Below are 18,044 nucleotides of genomic sequence, written 5' to 3'. Positions count from 1 at the left end.
TGCCGCGTGTATGTTCCCTCATTCACTCCTGGTCACCCTTCGTTCACCCCTCACTGGGTCGGGCCAGTCGGCTATTTTTATCCTCTTTCCGGCTAGGCCACCCGCTGAGCTCCCGCCGTGCCGCGCCGTCTGCGAGGGACCTGACCCTTCTGCCGGCAGAGGTTTCTCCAGGTGTCTCCAAGGAGCCATCGTAGCGCTAAGGGTGTGCTCCGCATACACATACATTGATTTTCGCCCTTACTAGCAGGGCCGCTGGCACGCGTTGGCAGCGCCCTGCGGGCATTTTTTCGCTTAGGGTCATTTTGTGGTGAGGAGGATCAGAAAATCACCCTTCCAACTTTCTCCAGGCCTGGGTGTTTTATCGAGCGCGCCTGAAAACGCACAGTGGACCGAAATCACACTTCGATTGCGTTACTTCGTATTAGGTAATATGATAAAAAGTCCGCTCTTTTCTCAATCAATAAAGACAAGTGCGTTAAAGCACACATATAAACTTTTAAATTAAAAGCTTTAAAATGCTAAATTTCAACATTTCTAAGCTGATGATAATCGTTAGTTGCTTCAGACTTTGGCGCGAAAACGTAGGCATTCAGATCCACCGTGCGACCGGTCACCGTATGCAGTAGTGTGATGGTGTGAGTTGGGGAATCAAGGCCGTATGGGGAGAAGGTGAGGAGATACCGGTGTGCCGACGCGGCGGATGGCAGTGAATTTTCAGGATAGGTAGCAAAAGGCTCATTCCCAGACGTTGTGCCAAATTTTGCGGCGCTACGCGACGCCAACTTTTACGCTATTCGCGAAAAAAAACTTAGGGAGGCTGCCCCCCCCCCCCCGCCAGGCGAGGGCTAAGTTGGAGACAGTGATGGGACTAAGATGTTCGTTGGAGCAACTCCAAGCATTTTATCGACCTCTGTACTTAATACCCTACGTACATTTGCTATACGTACTTTTGTCCGTGACGTACTTTTGTCCACACGTAGGGTAGACCGGGGCAAGTCTCCCCGCCGAGGTAAAACGCCTCACCGATGTTTCTCGGAACTGGCAGGGTTCTGGGGAAAGATCCTCTCTTCTGTTAACCCGGCCGGGCCCGGGGGGTAATTCCAACCACCGCAGCCCGGGGAGGGGCGTTTTTCGCCCCCTGTCTAACTCCGTAAATAAGAGAGCTACGCAAACAAAAGCAATACCAAACGAAAGGTCCTTACGAGACGCTTCTAAAGCACCCAAAATGTTTGACCTCAGGTCAATTTTCAAGGTCAGAGGTCAAGGTCAAAGGCAAAAACCGGCACATGTGTAGTGATCTCAAAGTGAGCGTCCTAGAGGACGGTAGGATGCATCAAACCGGTAAAATTGTGTGTCAAACGAAAGAAGAGAATCTGAGAATTCCGAAAATGTACTCAACAGCAAAGGTCAAGGTCAAGGTCATGCTCAAAATTGACCTCAAACTTACACTTTTTCGTACATCTTGTGAGTCAACTTCCAAGATGTTTTGAAATGTTTTGAGGCTTATCAGGTCCCTATTTGTGGTTCATCTTACGATACAAGGCTGCTCAAAGGTCAAGGTCACAGAAGAGAGTCCTTGCTAGCAGGGTTGTGCTCGACTCAAAAAAATTTGCCGACTCGACTCATCATTCAACCTCAGAAAGCCCTGACTCAACTCTGACTCAAACAAGGAGCTGATTTTTCCCTTGACTTGACTCATGACTCAAGCGGCTCAATGAAAATATGAGTCGACTCAAACTTGACTCAAATTTTTTGTTGAGTCAAGTGAGTTGACTCAAAATTGACTCAGATAAAAAAAGCTGTTGAGCGGGGGGGGGGGTGAAAAAGTCCGGCAGCAGGGCCAGGGCGAAGTTGCTAAGCGGGGATGGGGAATGAAAAAGCTTGTTTCTGGAAAGTTGAGTCAGCTGACTCATATTCCTAAATGTTTGACTCAACTCAATGTCAAAAGTTATTTTACTGACTCAACTCTGACTCAACTCAGCGCCTTAATATTTTTGTCCGACTCAACTCTGACTCAACTCAACAGCTCAACAATTTATCCGACTCGACTCAAATCTGACTCATTTGAGTCAGAGTTGAGTCAAATTTTTGACTCGACTCATGAGTCAAGCACAACCCTGCTTGCTAGAGACTATTTCACTGATTTAAGTTAGTAATAATAGGTAAATAAGACAGTTTTGCCATCCGGAGGCTCTAAATAAAGGCTTAGAGGAAAATAGATGCCAGATTCGTGATCAGCGGGTACGAATCCACCATAAACGACTTTTGATGTGTCAAGGTCAACCAAAGGTCATTCGAGGTCACATGAGGTCAACATAAAACTTGCCCTTTTCCAAACAAAATATATATCATTCGACGCAGCTTGACAAGACAAATGCGATGGTACCACTGCCGTAGCTCTAGGACCATTTTTGTCGAAGTTATTTGCGAAAAACTAAAACCACAGCTCGGGGTCGTTGACCTGACCTCTGATCTCAGGTCACTAAAACTATTTTTGTATTTTTGTCTAGGTCAAATGCTACACAACCATGCTCGTAATTTGTCTTTATCTTTAAAACTCTATTTTTAGCAGCTATTTGAAGTTCGCGTCTGTGACACCGAAGTTTGCCGTGCAGGGGTCTAGAAAAATCGACTTTGTGACGTCATCAATGGGGCTAGGTCCAATTTTTTTATTTCAGAAGATGCCAAATTGATGGAAGAAAAGGTACTGAAAATTTCGTTTTCCTATCCCTAAGCGTTCGGGAGCTATCGCAAATATTTGCCAGGAGGGGGGGGGGGGGCGAAAAACGCCACCCCGGGCCCGCGAGGGTTAATCTAGTGTATGGGGCTTCTTGCCTCAGGCCGTGGGGCGTTTTGCCCTGGGGTTGGGGCAAAATGCCCCATTTGCAGTTGCTTCACAAAGCACTTCCTAGCTGGGAGTCCGATCATAAGTGAATGAATTTGAGGGATGGAATTTAAAGTAAAATGTCCAAAGAACACATTGAGCACAAATTTGGCCTTCCAGGTGATGTGAGACAAAAGAAGGTACCTATGTAGCGAAATAAATTATCTGGGGCGTCTTGCCCAAGGCTACCCTACTTTATACCCTACGTACATTTGCTATACGTAGGCTTTTGTACGTGACGTACTTTTGTCCATACGTACTTTATACCATACGTACTTCTGCGATACATACTTTTGTCCGTGACGTACTTTTGTCCATACGTACTTTTTACCCTACGTACATTAGCTATACGTACTTTTTTCCGTGACGTACTTTTGTCCATACGTACTTTATACCCTACGTACTTCTGCGATACGTACTTTTGTCCCTGACGTACTTTTCTCCATACGTACTTTATACAGTACGTACTTCTGCGATACGTACTTTTGTCCCTGACGTACTTTTGTCCATACGTACTTTATACTGTACGTACTTCTGCGATACGTACTTTTGTCCTTGACGTACTTTTGTCCATACGTACTTTATATTGTACGTACTTCTGCGATGCGTACTTTTGTCCCTGACGTACTTTTGTCCATACGTACTTTATATTGTACGTACTTCTGCGATGCGTACTTTTGTCCCTGACGTACTTTTGTCCATACGTACTTTATACTGTACGTACTTCTGCGATACGTACTTTAATCCTACGTACTTTTGCTTACGTACTTTTGTCCTACGTACTTTAGCGATACGTACTTTTGTCCGTAACCCGTAGACCACCCCTCCCTTACAGACCCTGCCAGCACACCAATCCCTCCCGATCAGCAGCCAGGCCTCAGCCGGCGCGGGACTCACCTGGGTGTCTCAGTGGCGGCTCCGGTGACCGCTACGCAGCTCGGTCCGCACACCACACACCCGACGGCACCGCCCGCCCCCACGCCTCTCCGCCGCACTCTGACGGGCCACGGCAGGGCAGCAGCGGCGGGCGCAGGAAGGTTCCCGCCGCCGCCGACAGGTGGCAGGACGATCGCCGAGCGGAGGAGACACGGACGAACACTGGGAAAGAGGGATTGTGATTAGGGAAGGGGGCAGATTGGAGAAGAGGCGAAGAGTGGTTATGACGCGAAAAGATGAGTTAGTACTAGACGACAAGATAACTCGCTAAGAAAGAAAAACTACGAATCGTATCCGGTTTGTGCAATGCATGTGTATCACAAAACAGGTGGAACATGTTTGTTTGCATTGCCGTTCCTCACCCGACCTAAAGCAGCCCTGCGGCCCTCAAGAGGGGCACACCCATCGTTCTAGTCACCGTCCTAGTCACGCCCTAGCCACTTTGACAGAGCGGGAGGCGAGGATAGCGCACAGGGCAGAAGACGTGACGTGACAGCGCTGGATGTCGCGTCACATTCTTCAGCAGAAGGATATCGTTACACGGTCAGCGCAGTGCGGACCAGGGCACCAGAGTCCGGTACGTCGTGTGCCGTCGACAAAGGGTAGACACAGGCGGTCAACAGAGACAGACCGAGAACAGACCCGGTCGGGTTTTCCGATGATCGCTCGCCATGCCCGTTAGTCGGGTAAGCCATGAGCCCCTATCCCTGCCCGTCCACTGAAGGCAACATCCACTGCCCTCACGGGACCACCAGTCAGGTGTTGGATGGCACAACAGGCTACTTAGTGAACAGGCTACTTTGATCGGTTCGTCATGACGGGACTGTCGGGATCGTGTCCTTGAAAAGACGAGGCAGCAGGACGAGGCGCCGGCAGAAGGCGGTAAACAAATAAACAAACCTTTCCCTTCATATATTGTCATTTGAGAAGTGTTAAAAGTAATAGCATTAGTAGCAAGTGACAAACGTCAAACACAAAATCAGACAAGGTAAGTGCATGGAGTGATAAAGCGATACAAAAAACGTCAAACACAAAATCAGACAAGGTAAGTGCATGGAGTGATAAAGCGATACAAAATAGCGACAAGTATAACCTTAAAAATATTGTGGACATTCGACGCAAACCAGTTGAGCCAAGTATAAGCAATACAGGAATGTTTAATGGACCGATAGCATCAGATACTTCCAAGAAAATAGTATACGACATAACTTGACCGCACAAACATGACATAAACTTCCCCATTCCTAAAAATAACGTATGGCACATACCCTCTCATATCTAAAAATAATTAGAACGTTACAAATGCATTTATTCAGTGCATGTCCACAACTGACAACAGAGTCACAGCATTTCATGGTCAATGATCAGCAATCTTCGAATAACGCGCCTGTTTGATATTAATGCCGAGTATTATGTTATGAAGGCTGGGTAAACAAATTATATATATATGGAGACTTGCGTACAGCACCTAAACTGGAATGGCTGCAAAGTCGGACCAAGTGGCTCACTGAAGAAGTTAAATCACAGTGCACACATACGTCTGTCGTGTTTAGAAGGCCAATCACGGCTTAGTGACGTTTTTCACAAAGGTGAGGCAGTTTCACAACGCTATCACAATGTATAACTGGCACACACTGAACATTCATAACTTGGTCCCAGTAACACGACCACTATTTCACACCACAGAAGAAGTGGCAGTTGCACATGTCACAACGCTGGAAACACCACAACACAGCTACACAACCCCTATTGCAACGCGCAACTGTCATTTGTGACAATTGACAGTCCACCAATCGGAAACACCCTGATCTGATCATCAGCAGCTTTTGCTGCATCGTCATAAAATTGTGAACGCACATCAAACTAAGCACAGTGGGTAGAATATATTGCGGAATGTCTTTACGGGAATGCCTCTGAATCATGCCCTTGTTCGGTTACACATGACAACCATTATTTACATTAGAAAATATGCCGTATGAGCGTATATACTTGACAGTTGACACAACGTGCAAACAACATTTACCGTCAATGTCTGACTCCATGGCACTATTACTTTTATAGATTGCACAATAACTGTTTCACTGGCAGATGAGCCGTCACCTAAGCAGAAAACTGGACTATCTATGGAATCTAAAACTATCACAAGTCACAATTCCTCTGCGCGGAGAGCTGTCCTCATCCGAAACACGTCTTGAGTCGAACTGAGTCCTGAATGATACGGCACCTGCTCATGGAGCGAATAAGCCCTCCACAGGGGACGCGACGAGAGGCCTTTGCGAGCGAACATCACAGCTCTTTGTTACAATAACACCGCAGTTTCACCCCCGGCTCGGCCCAGTAGAGTCCAACACACGGCTACCTCCTATCAGTTGCTGTTAACCCAACGACTCAACTGACATCTAGCGGTCGTATAACGAATTGCTGCAGTATCGGCAGGCCACAGCTCAGGACAGTGGAGATCCTGTCTACTGGAGCAGTCGACCGGCCGTGAATGCATCAATTAACCGAACTCACAGAGCCTGTCTCGTGATTGCAGCTCCCCGAACGACCAAGGGTCAGCGTCTACGATCAACCAACCAGCTCTGAACTATCAACCGGGCGAGATCACTGGAGTTTCATCTATGGACCGCAGACTCCAGCGCCGCCTACCGGAGGGCCTCTAACCTAACGCTCTAAAGGCTGTTTCACTCTGCGAGACATGTTCGTGTGTAGAGCAAGCAGTGGGCGAGGGGAGGGGGCGATAAGAGCGAGGTAAGAGCAAGGTTACCGGGAGAACATCGGGCGATGTGAGTGGAGACTAATGCTGACTGGCTGTGACGATTAGGCCCAAGCCTGTTCAAAGAATAATTGCACATAAGTCTGTCAGAAAACAGACCACAAAGCCCCCTGGCTGGTGTACCAGATAGAGCCGTGTACCACACACATACACAGGACTGGGGGCAGCACGGACGGCCGGATTGGGCGGGGACCGTTCGGACGAGACTGGAACCGGGCGGGACGGGACGGGACGCACCTGGGAGGGACGGCGGACCGGAACGGACGGCCGGACGGACGCTACGAGGGCACCACCAGCGCGGTGGAGGTAGCTGACGAGCTGCCCGCCGCCACCAAGTCGTAGTGCTGCGCCGGACGGCTGTGCTTCTTGATGCGACAGAGCCGCCGCAGCTGCGAGCGAGCGCGGGCGTCCAGGGACCTGGAACGGGCGCAGGGTCATGTCGGATCAGTGCGGTCGGGTCGGGTCAGGTCGGGTCAGCCGAGACGGGTCGGTTTTGGTGGGTTTCAATATGTTTCTTGAATATGTTTATATGAATATGCAATATGTTTCTACAAGTCTCGGTAAAATCTCGGTAAAACTCGGTAAAAAAGCCTCGGTGAAATCTAGCTTGTCAACAATGCCGTTGACGTGCATGTAGCTCTTCAGCAATCGCTCCTATAATCATCACCTGCTAATATACCTGTCAAGGCCTACATCAATACTTAGAAGTGAGATTCGTGAGTTGTGACGCTCAATACTTATAAGTGAGATTTGTGAGTTGTGACGCAATTTTACAATACGACGGTATAATGATATAATAGGTTGAAAAAATCGACTTGTTAAGACGAAAATAAAAATGTCGAAGAATCCATGAAATGAAATGAATCCATCCAAATGAAAGAATCCATAACACTGGGTTAAAGCGTTGTGCCAATTCACAAACACAAATTATGTACATACATAAATGGAAGCATCACTCAAAATATGAAGTTCGATGCAATACCGAAAAAGAATTGGAACACTCGCATGTAAACGCGGTACAATGAAACCATAAAAAAAATGTTTAACGTAATAAAAACTTCAACAATTCAACTCGCATACAAGCATTGCAAAGTCCATGGTCTCTCAGCAACACGAAAAAGGAGCACTTCAAAACATACGATCTGTGAATGATATCCACAAAAAGAACCTTCGTAAACGCCACAGGGCATTTCTGGTGCATCCATCACGGCTGCTGCGACAATCTCAACTGTATCACATAACCATGCTGTCATCCGTCAAACTGCATTCAATCCGGTCCAATCCGTGTGTCAATCCACAACTCCCGTATCACTTTGTGGCATCAAATCCGTGTGCTGGCGCCACTCTGTGTTGTTTAAACTTTAAACCCTGCACGGCACACTTCCCCCGGACAATTCTAAGAGCGTCACCTCGCTCAGAGCTCTTTGGTGGCCGCGGCCTCACTCTGTCGGAAGCCAGCGACACCGAGACAGGAGAGCAGCGCACATATCAGCCGCCTGACGGGGCGGCCGCCGAGGTTACCATGGAAACGGGACGCACGCAGAGGGCATACAGCAGAGGTAGAGGGAAACGCGGCTGGCTGAGGACGGCTCGACTTACAGAAGCTGTTTAGAGCGGGATTGGGATACTTTTGCTGTAATAGCTTGGCAGTCGAATGTGGATGCGTCAAATAAAATATCCCAACGACTGACTTTTGCGGCTGAGCTACAGAACATAATTCTAGCTATATTCACTTTCAATTATGCGGACAATTTGAGGATAACTGTTTTTCTTCAAGACCTACAAGCAGAAAAGAAAAGAAAAACCACCACTCGAGAGCTGTCAAACACTTCGCATGACGACTTACTCCTCATGGAAGGCTGAGACCAGTCATAAAAGTTTGCAAAATTAGCTCGAGTAATGGCAAAAGGAAACGACACATCTAGCATTATAGGTATTAGCCTATCATGTATAATACTGTCCCGCTTTGTAGGCGGGCATGTCACTCACTCACTCATTTCGGGAAAATACAGCACGGGCACCAACTCACTTTTTGCTGAGTTCCTCGGAGATCTCGTGCAGGGATTTGCCTCGTGTCTCTGGCACAGAGAAGAATACGAAGAAGGCTGAGATCAGGCACAGCAACGCGTAGCCCAGGAATGTGCCACTGACAGACAGCAGTTCTGTAAAGAAACGGAGAATGCGTCACTTGGAGATAATTAGCGGGAAATGCAACGCTCAGAGATAACACATATGTGAACGGAAGGGAAGTGCCATACAGACAGCAAGGGGTCAAAGGGCCTACATGGTTTTTATAGGCCGGACTCTTAAAAAAGCCCGGCCAGCTCCATAGAAAATATCTTCCGCTAATAAGCCCCAGCACCCCAGAACAAAGCTCATCCCTGGACTGTATGTCCGTCAGGTCGACTCCACGACTCGCCAGTCCCAGTCCTTAGTCAGCTGGACATCACTTCCCGTCACCTTTGAGTCAGTTTTGATACTGCCTCCCCAGCACCTCAGTCCCCTTGGACACTACCTTCCGTCACCCAAGCCCCTCGGACACCAACCCTTGGCCGCGGACCACTCACCAACTGCCTGCAGGAACGTAGCCGATATGACCATGTTGGAGAGCCAGTTGAGCGAGGTGGCTACAGCTACCGCACGTCCGCGGATCGCCGGAGGGTAGATCTCGCTGAGCACCAGCCAGGTCATCGGGCCGAACCCGAACGCATACGCCGCCACGTAGCCCATGAGTGAGGCAAACGCCAGGTAGGGGAGAGACGGATGCTGGTCGGGGTCCGCCCCGCACCAGGTGGCGTTGGAGGCCGCGTCAGAGGAGTTGGATGGTGTGAGGGTGGTAGGGGTTGGAGTAGGAGTGGCGGTAGGACTGGGTGTTGTAACTGGCTGTGTTGAAGTTATAGTTGGGGATGTCGTGCCGCCACTGGCGCCTGGAGGAGAGTTCACATCCGTCGCGTCTATCACAGACGCGGATGTTGGAGTTGGTGTCACACCGGCCGTCGTCACTCGCGTTACGGGCGTCGTCACGACTGGCCCTGCTGCCGGCGTCACTCCCGGCCACCCTGCTCCGTCCAGCGGGCCCGCGCGGAGCGGCAGCGGAGTGGGCAGCGGCTCCAGAGTCAGAGACGCCTGTACGGCCGGCGGCTCGGTGGCTGCTCCGACGGGGCCGGGCGGCTTACAGACGGCCCCCTCCGGCAGGCCGACCTGCTGTACCGAGGTGGCGACTGAGAGTCCGAGCAGGCAGAGCGCCATCAGCAGACTGCCGGCTAGGAGGAAGGTGCGCCGGCCGGCGCGGTCCACCAGCAGCAGAGCGCACACTGTCGATACCACCTGCACAACGGGGGAAGGGTAGGGGGTCAGGGCTGAGGGGCGGGTAAGTGGGGGTGGACTTAGAACTTAGAACTGAGGGGCGATCTGATGCAGGCGGGACCTCAGTATTGGGTTTTTATTCGTCGCTTTAAGCATACAAACTTAAGCTACAAGTAAAACTCAACAGAAGTAAAAAAAAAAAAATAAGAATGGTAAAATTTAATTAATAAACACAGCATCATTGCCAAGGGTCAAGGGGTGGTGACTGGTGATCTTCCAGATAAGTGACGGTAAAAAAAAAAAAAAACTGTAAAATGCGTCGCAAAATGTAAGAGTCTTAACTCTAAATTGGTGCATGGGTTCCATCAAATATCTTATTCATTCCTGGTACAGCCATGCATTCTGCTGCCACCCCCACGTTACCTTGACGACGCCGAGGCCCACGGTTGCCATGGTAGCGGCGGCGTCCGAGCAGAATCCGACCATCTGCAGTATGGTGGGCGCATAGCTCATTACGTTGGGCTGTCCGGTGAACTGTTGAAAGAACACCAGGCCCATGCCGATGAACATACGGTCGGCCATGTTGTGTTCGGCGGCGCAGATCTGCGAGCACCGCGCGTCGCGCTGCTCGGTCACCGCCAGCCGGATGTGCGCCAGCCGCTGACGGACGTCCTGCTGACCCGTCAGACGCTGTGGAAGGGGGAGAGGGGAGGAAGGCAAGCTGAAAATATTAAGCATGTATGCTGCCGTGCAAAGGCAAACACGATTACGTTAGGGTGACCTCAGACCTGAGGCAATGACCTCTGACCCGACGTAATCGCTTTTGCCTTCGCATTGACAGAATGGATAAAACTGTCACGACTTCTGCAAAACCGTGTATCTAACATTGGGCGCCAATCGTTGATAAGTTACATGACAGTTGACTCGGATGGCAGACGCAGTGATGCCTAGAGGCGTGTGCTGTGTCGGTACAAACAGCCCAATCTAAAGAGGTGCAACTAGTCCTACAGGGAGGCTTTCTGCAGCCTCCGTCACCGCCCTGCTATCTGACTCAGACTTTATTTCATACCTTGACGCGCCTCTACTGACTACTCACCTGAAGCACCTTCTCCGCCTTGTCCTCCTGCCGCTTCAGCAGCAGAAAGTGCGGCGTGCGCGGCAAAAACAGCATGCCCAGAGCCTGGAAGACGGCCGGCACCACGGCCATGCCAAACATGTACCTGGTCGCACGGGAACGCAGAAGGGGAGGAATGCGGTTAAACACAAGGTGCAGACGATGGATCCAGTTATGTTTCATGCTTAGCTATGCCAATGAGCATGCACAAATATGGTATCCGATATACATATCTACGGTTATAGTCTGTTTTTCGTATCTTCTACCTTCACTCAAAGATGCTTTGTTCCTCCAGCACGTTTTTAGGGTATAGTTTTCAAATCTTTGCCGCATGGCCCACCACTCATTGCAGGAGTTTGTTGCTCGTGTTGGAGTTCGCCTTCGCTGCGCAGTTCAAATCGGAAAAGAAACCTTTAAGCTAGAGTATCGCTTGTATTATCGTTACCACGGTTTATTGGTACCGACTACCGACCTATACTCAAGGACGTTTTGCTGAGAACATTTAAAGAATAGTTTAAAGCTAGCACTTCCTTGTCATGGGGTAAAAGAAACTAAATGTGTTACCTATATTTTTTCAAATGCTTAATTTATGTTTTGCTTTATTTACGTTGCGATAACTTTTACACCGACGAATAACAAAATTATCTTAGCCCACGCCCGCTTGGGGGGTCCCCAGGCAGATTTGCTTCATCTTATTATTTTCCTATCTGCCTCACGCGATCATCCCGAAAAGTAAGAAAGGTGCGAAGACACGGGCAAGAATCGATAGCTCTCAACAATTACTTTCAGCAGTATACGTATATAGTAGGTATATACCGCATTTTACTGAGGTCAATAGTGAAGGCCGCTGAAGGTCATTAATTTAAAAAAACTCCCGAGCTCAACATGTTTTGACAAATCTTACCAAACCTTGTCAACCGATTGAACTACAGCGCCGTCGAAACATCTTTAGTTCTAGCAGCTATTAGGTATTGTCGAAAGCTGCTGGTGATCTTTATCATCTAACATGACCTTTTGAGTGACCGCTGGCAATCACCAACGCCTTAGGGCTTATATTATGATACACAAATGCAGGTAATAACAACAATAACACCCACGTATGCATTTTTCGTATTATATTGCGCTGAAAGCATGATTGAGTTGAGCTGTGCCACCACCGACGGTGTTTCTCCGCGCCTTCAACACTTTTCTTTCTGGTATCCAAGGAAGTAAGTTCTTTATTCTGGCGATATTCGTTGGTTGTGCACCTTCTTCACCGCCTTATTTCAGTCACCTAACCCACATTTCTTTTGCTTTGAAACGTTGAAAGAAAACGTTACGATCATTTTGTCTTGTCTGAGACCAAGGCCATTGCCCTTCTGTTGTTTGAAAACATAATGAAATTAGAAAGGGATAATTTTGCCAGAATTAAAATATGATGTAACGTTTTTTATGCAACTGCATTTCACTTGACAAAGAACATCGCATTTTGATTAACGGGATAGGCCAAGGGGACCAAGGGGACAGACGTTCGATCTTGCGTTCGAGATAAAAATTGACTTTGCACCGGTGTTGATTTAATTAGATGTTCGCTGGAGCACGTGATTAGAGAGTTTACCGTCTTTGAGTGAAGGTAGAAGATACGAAAAACAGACTATAGATGTGAAAATAACATGAATGGCAGAAAAATAAACAGATTCGGCTGTTGGAACTTTATCAAGTGTTTACTAGAAACAAATACTCGTACCAGACACCGCTTCAGACTGAAACTCTCCAGATATAAACAGGACGTGCCGCTATCTGATCACGCTATAAACTGAGAACAATCCAGCGCCCATCCCAATACGCCGCCGCCTACCTCCAGCCGTTCTCTACATCCACGTAGACAAAACCGGCGAGGAACGACGCCAGAAAGCCGACGGTGATGGCCATCTCATTCAGCGAGACGAGCATGCCGCGCCGGTGTGCCGGAGCGATCTCCGAGATGTAGATACACTCACTAATGGCCGACAGTGACACAGCGAAACCCACCACCAGCCTGGGAATGGGACATCGAGAGGTAAAATACGGCGAAATCCGCCGCCAGCCTGGGAATGGGACATCGAGAGGTAAAACACGGCGAAATCCGCCACCAGCCTGGGAATGGGACATCGAGACGTAAAACACGGCGAAATCCGCCACCAGTCTGGGAATGGGACATCGAGAGGTAAAACACGGCGAAACCCACCACCAGCCTGGGAATGGGACATCGAGATGTAAAACACGGCGAAACCCACCACCAGCCTGGGAATGGGACATCGAGATGTAAAACACGGCTAAATCCGCCACCAGCCTGGGGACGGACAGGGGGATGGCTAGACACCGCGAAACCCACCACCAGTCTGGAAACGGAGAGGGGAGAAAATACAAACCGTAAAAACAAAATGACCTCAGAATGTATTCTCCTCGCACCATTCGAATGGTGCGAAGAAAATAATACGATACCTAATTATAGGTGGCATACGATAAAATCGCTCAGCACTCAGGGAACGAAAGGGAAGATGAAAAGGAGGTGAAAGTAAGATGGCAACACTCCCACCCGTTCAGATCACGATCGTGGTAACGGGAATGCGGAAACGGCTTGCGACATTATTGAATACATGACAGGGAGCGGCCCATGATAGCGACGCGCATTAAGTACACCATGAGCTGGGGAAAAAAACTAAATCGATAACATCTGTACATTTCAGACGAATATTATGCCAATTAATAATAAAGCTTTTGTACGGAACACATCGATGAAACAAAATGTTACCAGCCATCCGAAATGTTACCTTATCAAATGTACAGCAATGCTAGCAACAGAGCTGTCCGCATTCCGCAATAATCGTTAAACGCCGGCTGTTTCTGGCCACCACAACATACCTTCCCAGAAGCAGCACCGGCAGACTGCTGGCGCCGGCCAACATCGACGCACCGATAACAAACAGAATGGCGTTGACGATGATGGTGAACTTTCGGCCCGCCGAGTCGATGATGATTCCTGCCGGGGGGAATCGTGTCAACGTGGCTCGGATGCCACGCGCAAAACAGTAGGCGAAAAATAGGGCAAAACTGGGCGAAAGAAGACAAATAAAATGTACACGGACATTCTTTACCTACACTCTCTAAATTATACGTAAGAAAACGTGATAAAAGGATGAAGCTTTAAAAAAACGAACTGCATTGTTCAGTTTCGAAAATAAGACCGGCATCCTCGGCATCATTTCTTCCTTGGATCCATTTTCTGACCAATTATTTTTAACCTTAGATATAAATATATCCCTTCCCTCGCATCATTTTCCTCTGACCTCCAACATCAAATCCCCCTGCCACCACTCTCCCTCTGACCACCGAGACAAATCCCTCTGCATGTCACCATCCTCCCTCTCACCTCCGAGCATGGACGCCAGCAGCGCTCCGGCCATCATGCAGCTGACGACCGCCTCCCGGGCTGTACAGCTGAGGCCGAGCTGCTTCTGCAGCTGCAGCTGAGCCACGCTGATCACTCCGACGTCGTATCCGAACAGCAGACCACCGGTGGCCGCCACCAGGGAGGCGGCCAGTACCAGCGCCGAGGTGTGGCCGCCGCTACCGGGGGAGGGTGGCCCGTCCGAGCGGGACGGCTCGGCGGCAGCGCCGTTCAGCTCCGCGCCTGCAGAGGGGAGGGAGGGAGGGAGGAGGGTTAGGGTGGAAGGGAAGCTGCAGTGCAGAGGCGGGTAGCAGCTGTGTCAGCAGTGCCATATGTGTCAGCTATGTTATTTATGTCAGTAGTGTCATCTGTGTCAGCTATGTCATTTGTGTCATCTGTGTCAGCAGTATCATCTGTGATAAAGGTGTCATCTGTGTCAGCAGTATCATCTTTGATAAAGGTGTCATCTGTGTCAGCAGTGTCATCTGATTCATCCCTGTCGGCGTCGGTGTGTGGCAGGTGGAAGGGTGAGACGATGAATACACGCACATGTGGTGTGTGGGCCGAGCTACCGTATCGCATCGGAATATCATAGCGAACGGCACAGATGTGCGACACAGTCCCAGTCGTCGCAGTCTAGTCAGTGTTCTGTTTTTCCACGTCTGACCATCTAACAGGACGAATAAATAAGCAAATGTAAGACTTTGATGCATTTGGAAGAATAAATGTATTGAATGGACGAGCCGACGAGGCCACGGCCCGTGAGCTCGTCGCGGGGGCGTTTCTGACGTCTGCCATACTATTAGCAAATTCTGGGGTATCGGGATGAATTAAAAGTGCCCAGAATACCGGACACGGTCCGTCGCACTGCCTGACTTCAGCTGACTGCGGCTGCCGGCTGTTCCGACGAACAGCAGTCCATCCCGTCAGGCGTCTCGTAGATATTGGGTGCTGAAGTTCGATTAGAGCCGGAACACTCAACACCCGGAACCCGACACTAGCTACGGGGCCGAAGTGTCGGAGACGGGACCTGACGTTTGGCTGTCCAGTGTCCAACCCCATACATCATTAGTGTCTCCGGCACAAGATTTGCTTGAACAGCTATGCGCCAGCACAGCCATTGACCACGATGCCACATTGACATTAGGGCCCGCACCGCTTCACTCAAAATCCATACTACACTATGAAAAATCTGCACCGCGCCGCGCACGCGCTGAATGCCTCTGCACTGACGAGCTCTTGTTGAAATTTCGACATTGTTTTTGCTTGGCAGTCCAGGTGGCGAGGATTGCATCGATTGCAGCGATCCAGCAATCGAGATCGCGCGATTCACCAATCGAGATTCACCCCAATCGAGCGCTGAGCACTAGCTTTTTATTTGGCCTATGGAAATTTTTAAAAGCGGCATATATGAACATATTTTCATGCAGTCTGGACTGAGAGGTATTCAGTTACATTGCATGAGTATCATATCAGCTATCGCTGACTATGACGACCTCAAAAACGCCAGGATTGCTACAAAGTGGCGAGGCCCAACCTTTCAGAATGCCCAGACCCCAGTCACCGCCACCCAATCATACTTGCTGGGAAGGCCAATCCCAAGATGCCGCTATTTATTTATGCTTCGGCATTACCAGCGTTTATTAGCTACGGGAAGATAGCTTAAAGGGAATAGTTCACTTTCCCGAAATTGTTTTTTGCAATGGATCTATGATTTGTAATGCTCAAAATGATCAGCAAATGCTCGTAAAATGGTGACAATGATTCAGGGCATTAACAAAAAGATTTGCTTCTGTTACACAATAATAATACTCACCAAAGTGTTCAATGTTGTCCTCTTCTGCTGTCTGATCATCCCAGCTGCTGCCCAGCAGAACTGTGGTGTCTTCCTCCTCTTGCAACATGACTGACAATTATACACGTAGTTACCCTGAATGCCAATTTCTAAAAAAATGCACATAAAAACATGAAATTTGAGAATCCACAAGCAGGTTGCATTATTATTGCATTAGGTAGGTTGCATTAATGTTATAAGTCAAAGTTGAACAGACAGAGACAGGAAAGAGGCAGGGGAGGAAGATAGTTAGAAAGCCAAAGATAGAGTGAGAGGGTGAGGCAGAAAAACGGACAGGCTGAGATGGCAAGGCAGCACATGCCACTGAATCATGACGAGCATTGGATAGAGACAAGACAAGTAGAGAATGTATTGCAACTCAACACGTATAACTCTTGTATATATTTACCCTGACTGAACCTACCCTGTATCATAGAAATTACCTGGAAATTGAAGTATATGCGCTTCTATATCCAGGTTGATCCAGGTCAGCCTCGTTCTCTTATACGGCCTTGAGCCTCGTTTAGGTATGATGTGTCTTCTTTGAAAATATTTACAAAATTTCATGAAGTTTTGGAACAACACCACCACTAACAATTTCATTTACAGCACATTTTTAAATAAGAATATTCATTAAATTCATCATAAAAATTTGCAAAATGAGCCATGAATGGTCTTAATTTAATAAAACTTGGCATGAATATTTCACTTGGGATAGAAATTGCAATGTTTTAGATGAAAAAATGAAAATAATATGATACTAATGTAGACTTCTTGGGGTGACCTTCATCAGTGTCAAATATTGTGTTCAATGTCTTCGAAAGCTTGATCTCTGATTGGTCCATATGTGCTTCATATTTCATGCTTTGATATGTGGAGGTTGTTGATTTGTTAACAGCTCCTTTTGCTCGTTCTAAACGATTTTTCGAACAAATTGTTTGACTTTTGCTGCTGTTGTGTCTATGACGCAGGAGCGACGAAAGCTAGAGGACCACTTTCTCCTTCTTGAGTGAGACAGACTGCGGTCACTGTTGTAGATAGTTGTTGTTGCTGGCGTTTAGGGCGTGTGGCCGGCGGTCAGCTTTGGTGGTGAGTGTCCTGTCATTTTTTTCTGTAACTATGTTGAATTACGTTATGCCTTATATGCTATTTCAATTTGTTTTCGTTGAAGTTTGTCTTCTGTAAATTCCTCCTGAAGTGATTCCCCATTTTACCGGTACCATTTTAGTCCTACCTGTATTTTGATTTTAATCAAAGTGCCTGTTCACTGTCAAGTGTCAATTATCAAAGATATAGACAAAACAAGATAGGTACATACTGCTGGGATTAACAAAGTCAAAAGTGAACTGGTAAAGTACCTATGCTATGAAGTAAATGAAAAAGTAAAGTAAATCAAAGGTAAGCTCCTCTGCTGGGGCCATGGTATCATGGTATGGTATTAACTAGATAATTTGCCAGCTAGCGCCGTATGACGGCGCTAGCAGAGCTTCTTAGTTACATATCAATGCTAGATATAAAATAATAAATATTTACCTATCAATTTTTCATTTAAAGCCATTTGGAATATTTATGTCCATCCTACTACCTCGCTTATATCTATATTTAAATACCTATCGTTTGTCGCCAGCTGGCCAGCCAGCTGACGCAATCCAGTTTTTACTGAAGTCCCTCTGCTGAATCAACCACTGCCTTCATGGCCAACTGCAGTACCACTGCCATGATCATGAAGTTTTAGGAGAGGGCCACCCAGGCTGCAAAGTGTGACATGTCAACACCTGAGGTGCA

General features: G+C 48.1%; 2 protein-coding genes across 6 annotated transcripts in view; one reads left to right on the top strand and one right to left on the bottom strand.

Moving 5' to 3' along the window:
- Nucleotides 1–4,717: 4,717 nt before the first annotated feature.
- LOC122383997 (solute carrier family 2, facilitated glucose transporter member 10-like) lies at nt 4,718–17,091 on the bottom strand. Of its 2 annotated transcripts, none has more exons than XM_043370932.1 (10): nt 16,703–17,091; nt 16,242–16,331; nt 14,408–14,668; nt 13,900–14,017; nt 12,854–13,033; nt 10,999–11,122; nt 10,326–10,592; nt 9,164–9,923; nt 8,626–8,758; nt 4,718–7,013 (listed from the first exon to the last, which is right to left on the bottom strand). In XM_043370932.1, the coding sequence occupies exons 1-10, from the start codon at nt 16,860–16,862 to the stop codon at nt 6,875–6,877; spliced, it is 2,232 nt and encodes a 743-aa protein (XP_043226867.1). In that variant the 5' UTR covers nt 16,863–17,091; the 3' UTR covers nt 4,718–6,874. The 2 variants fall into 2 exon arrangements, with proteins under 2 accessions (XP_043226867.1, XP_043226858.1); XM_043370923.1 differs by having other exon boundaries at nt 5,113–7,013; nt 16,242–16,369; nt 16,703–16,849.
- Nucleotides 17,014–18,044, top strand: part of LOC122384013 (glucose-6-phosphate isomerase-like) — a 31,638-nt gene continuing 30,607 nt past the window's right edge. Inside the window, exon 1 of one of the 4 annotated variants that reach the window (XM_043371000.1) lies at nt 17,014–17,348. The gene's annotated coding sequence lies outside the window, so the exon portion shown is untranslated. Of the gene's footprint in view, nt 17,658–18,044 lie in introns of all 4 variants that reach the window. The other 3 variants (XM_043370972.1, XM_043370961.1, XM_043370983.1) reach the window with 3 other exon arrangements.

This window comes from Amphibalanus amphitrite, unplaced genomic scaffold (genome assembly GCF_019059575.1).
Source record: "Amphibalanus amphitrite isolate SeventyFive unplaced genomic scaffold, NRLGWU_Aamphi_draft 000014F_arrow, whole genome shotgun sequence".
In the NCBI taxonomy this organism is placed as follows: domain Eukaryota; kingdom Metazoa; phylum Arthropoda; class Thecostraca; order Balanomorpha; family Balanidae; genus Amphibalanus; species Amphibalanus amphitrite.
Note: the sequence above shows the minus strand (reverse complement) of the source record. Positions and strands in the feature narration are given on the sequence as shown.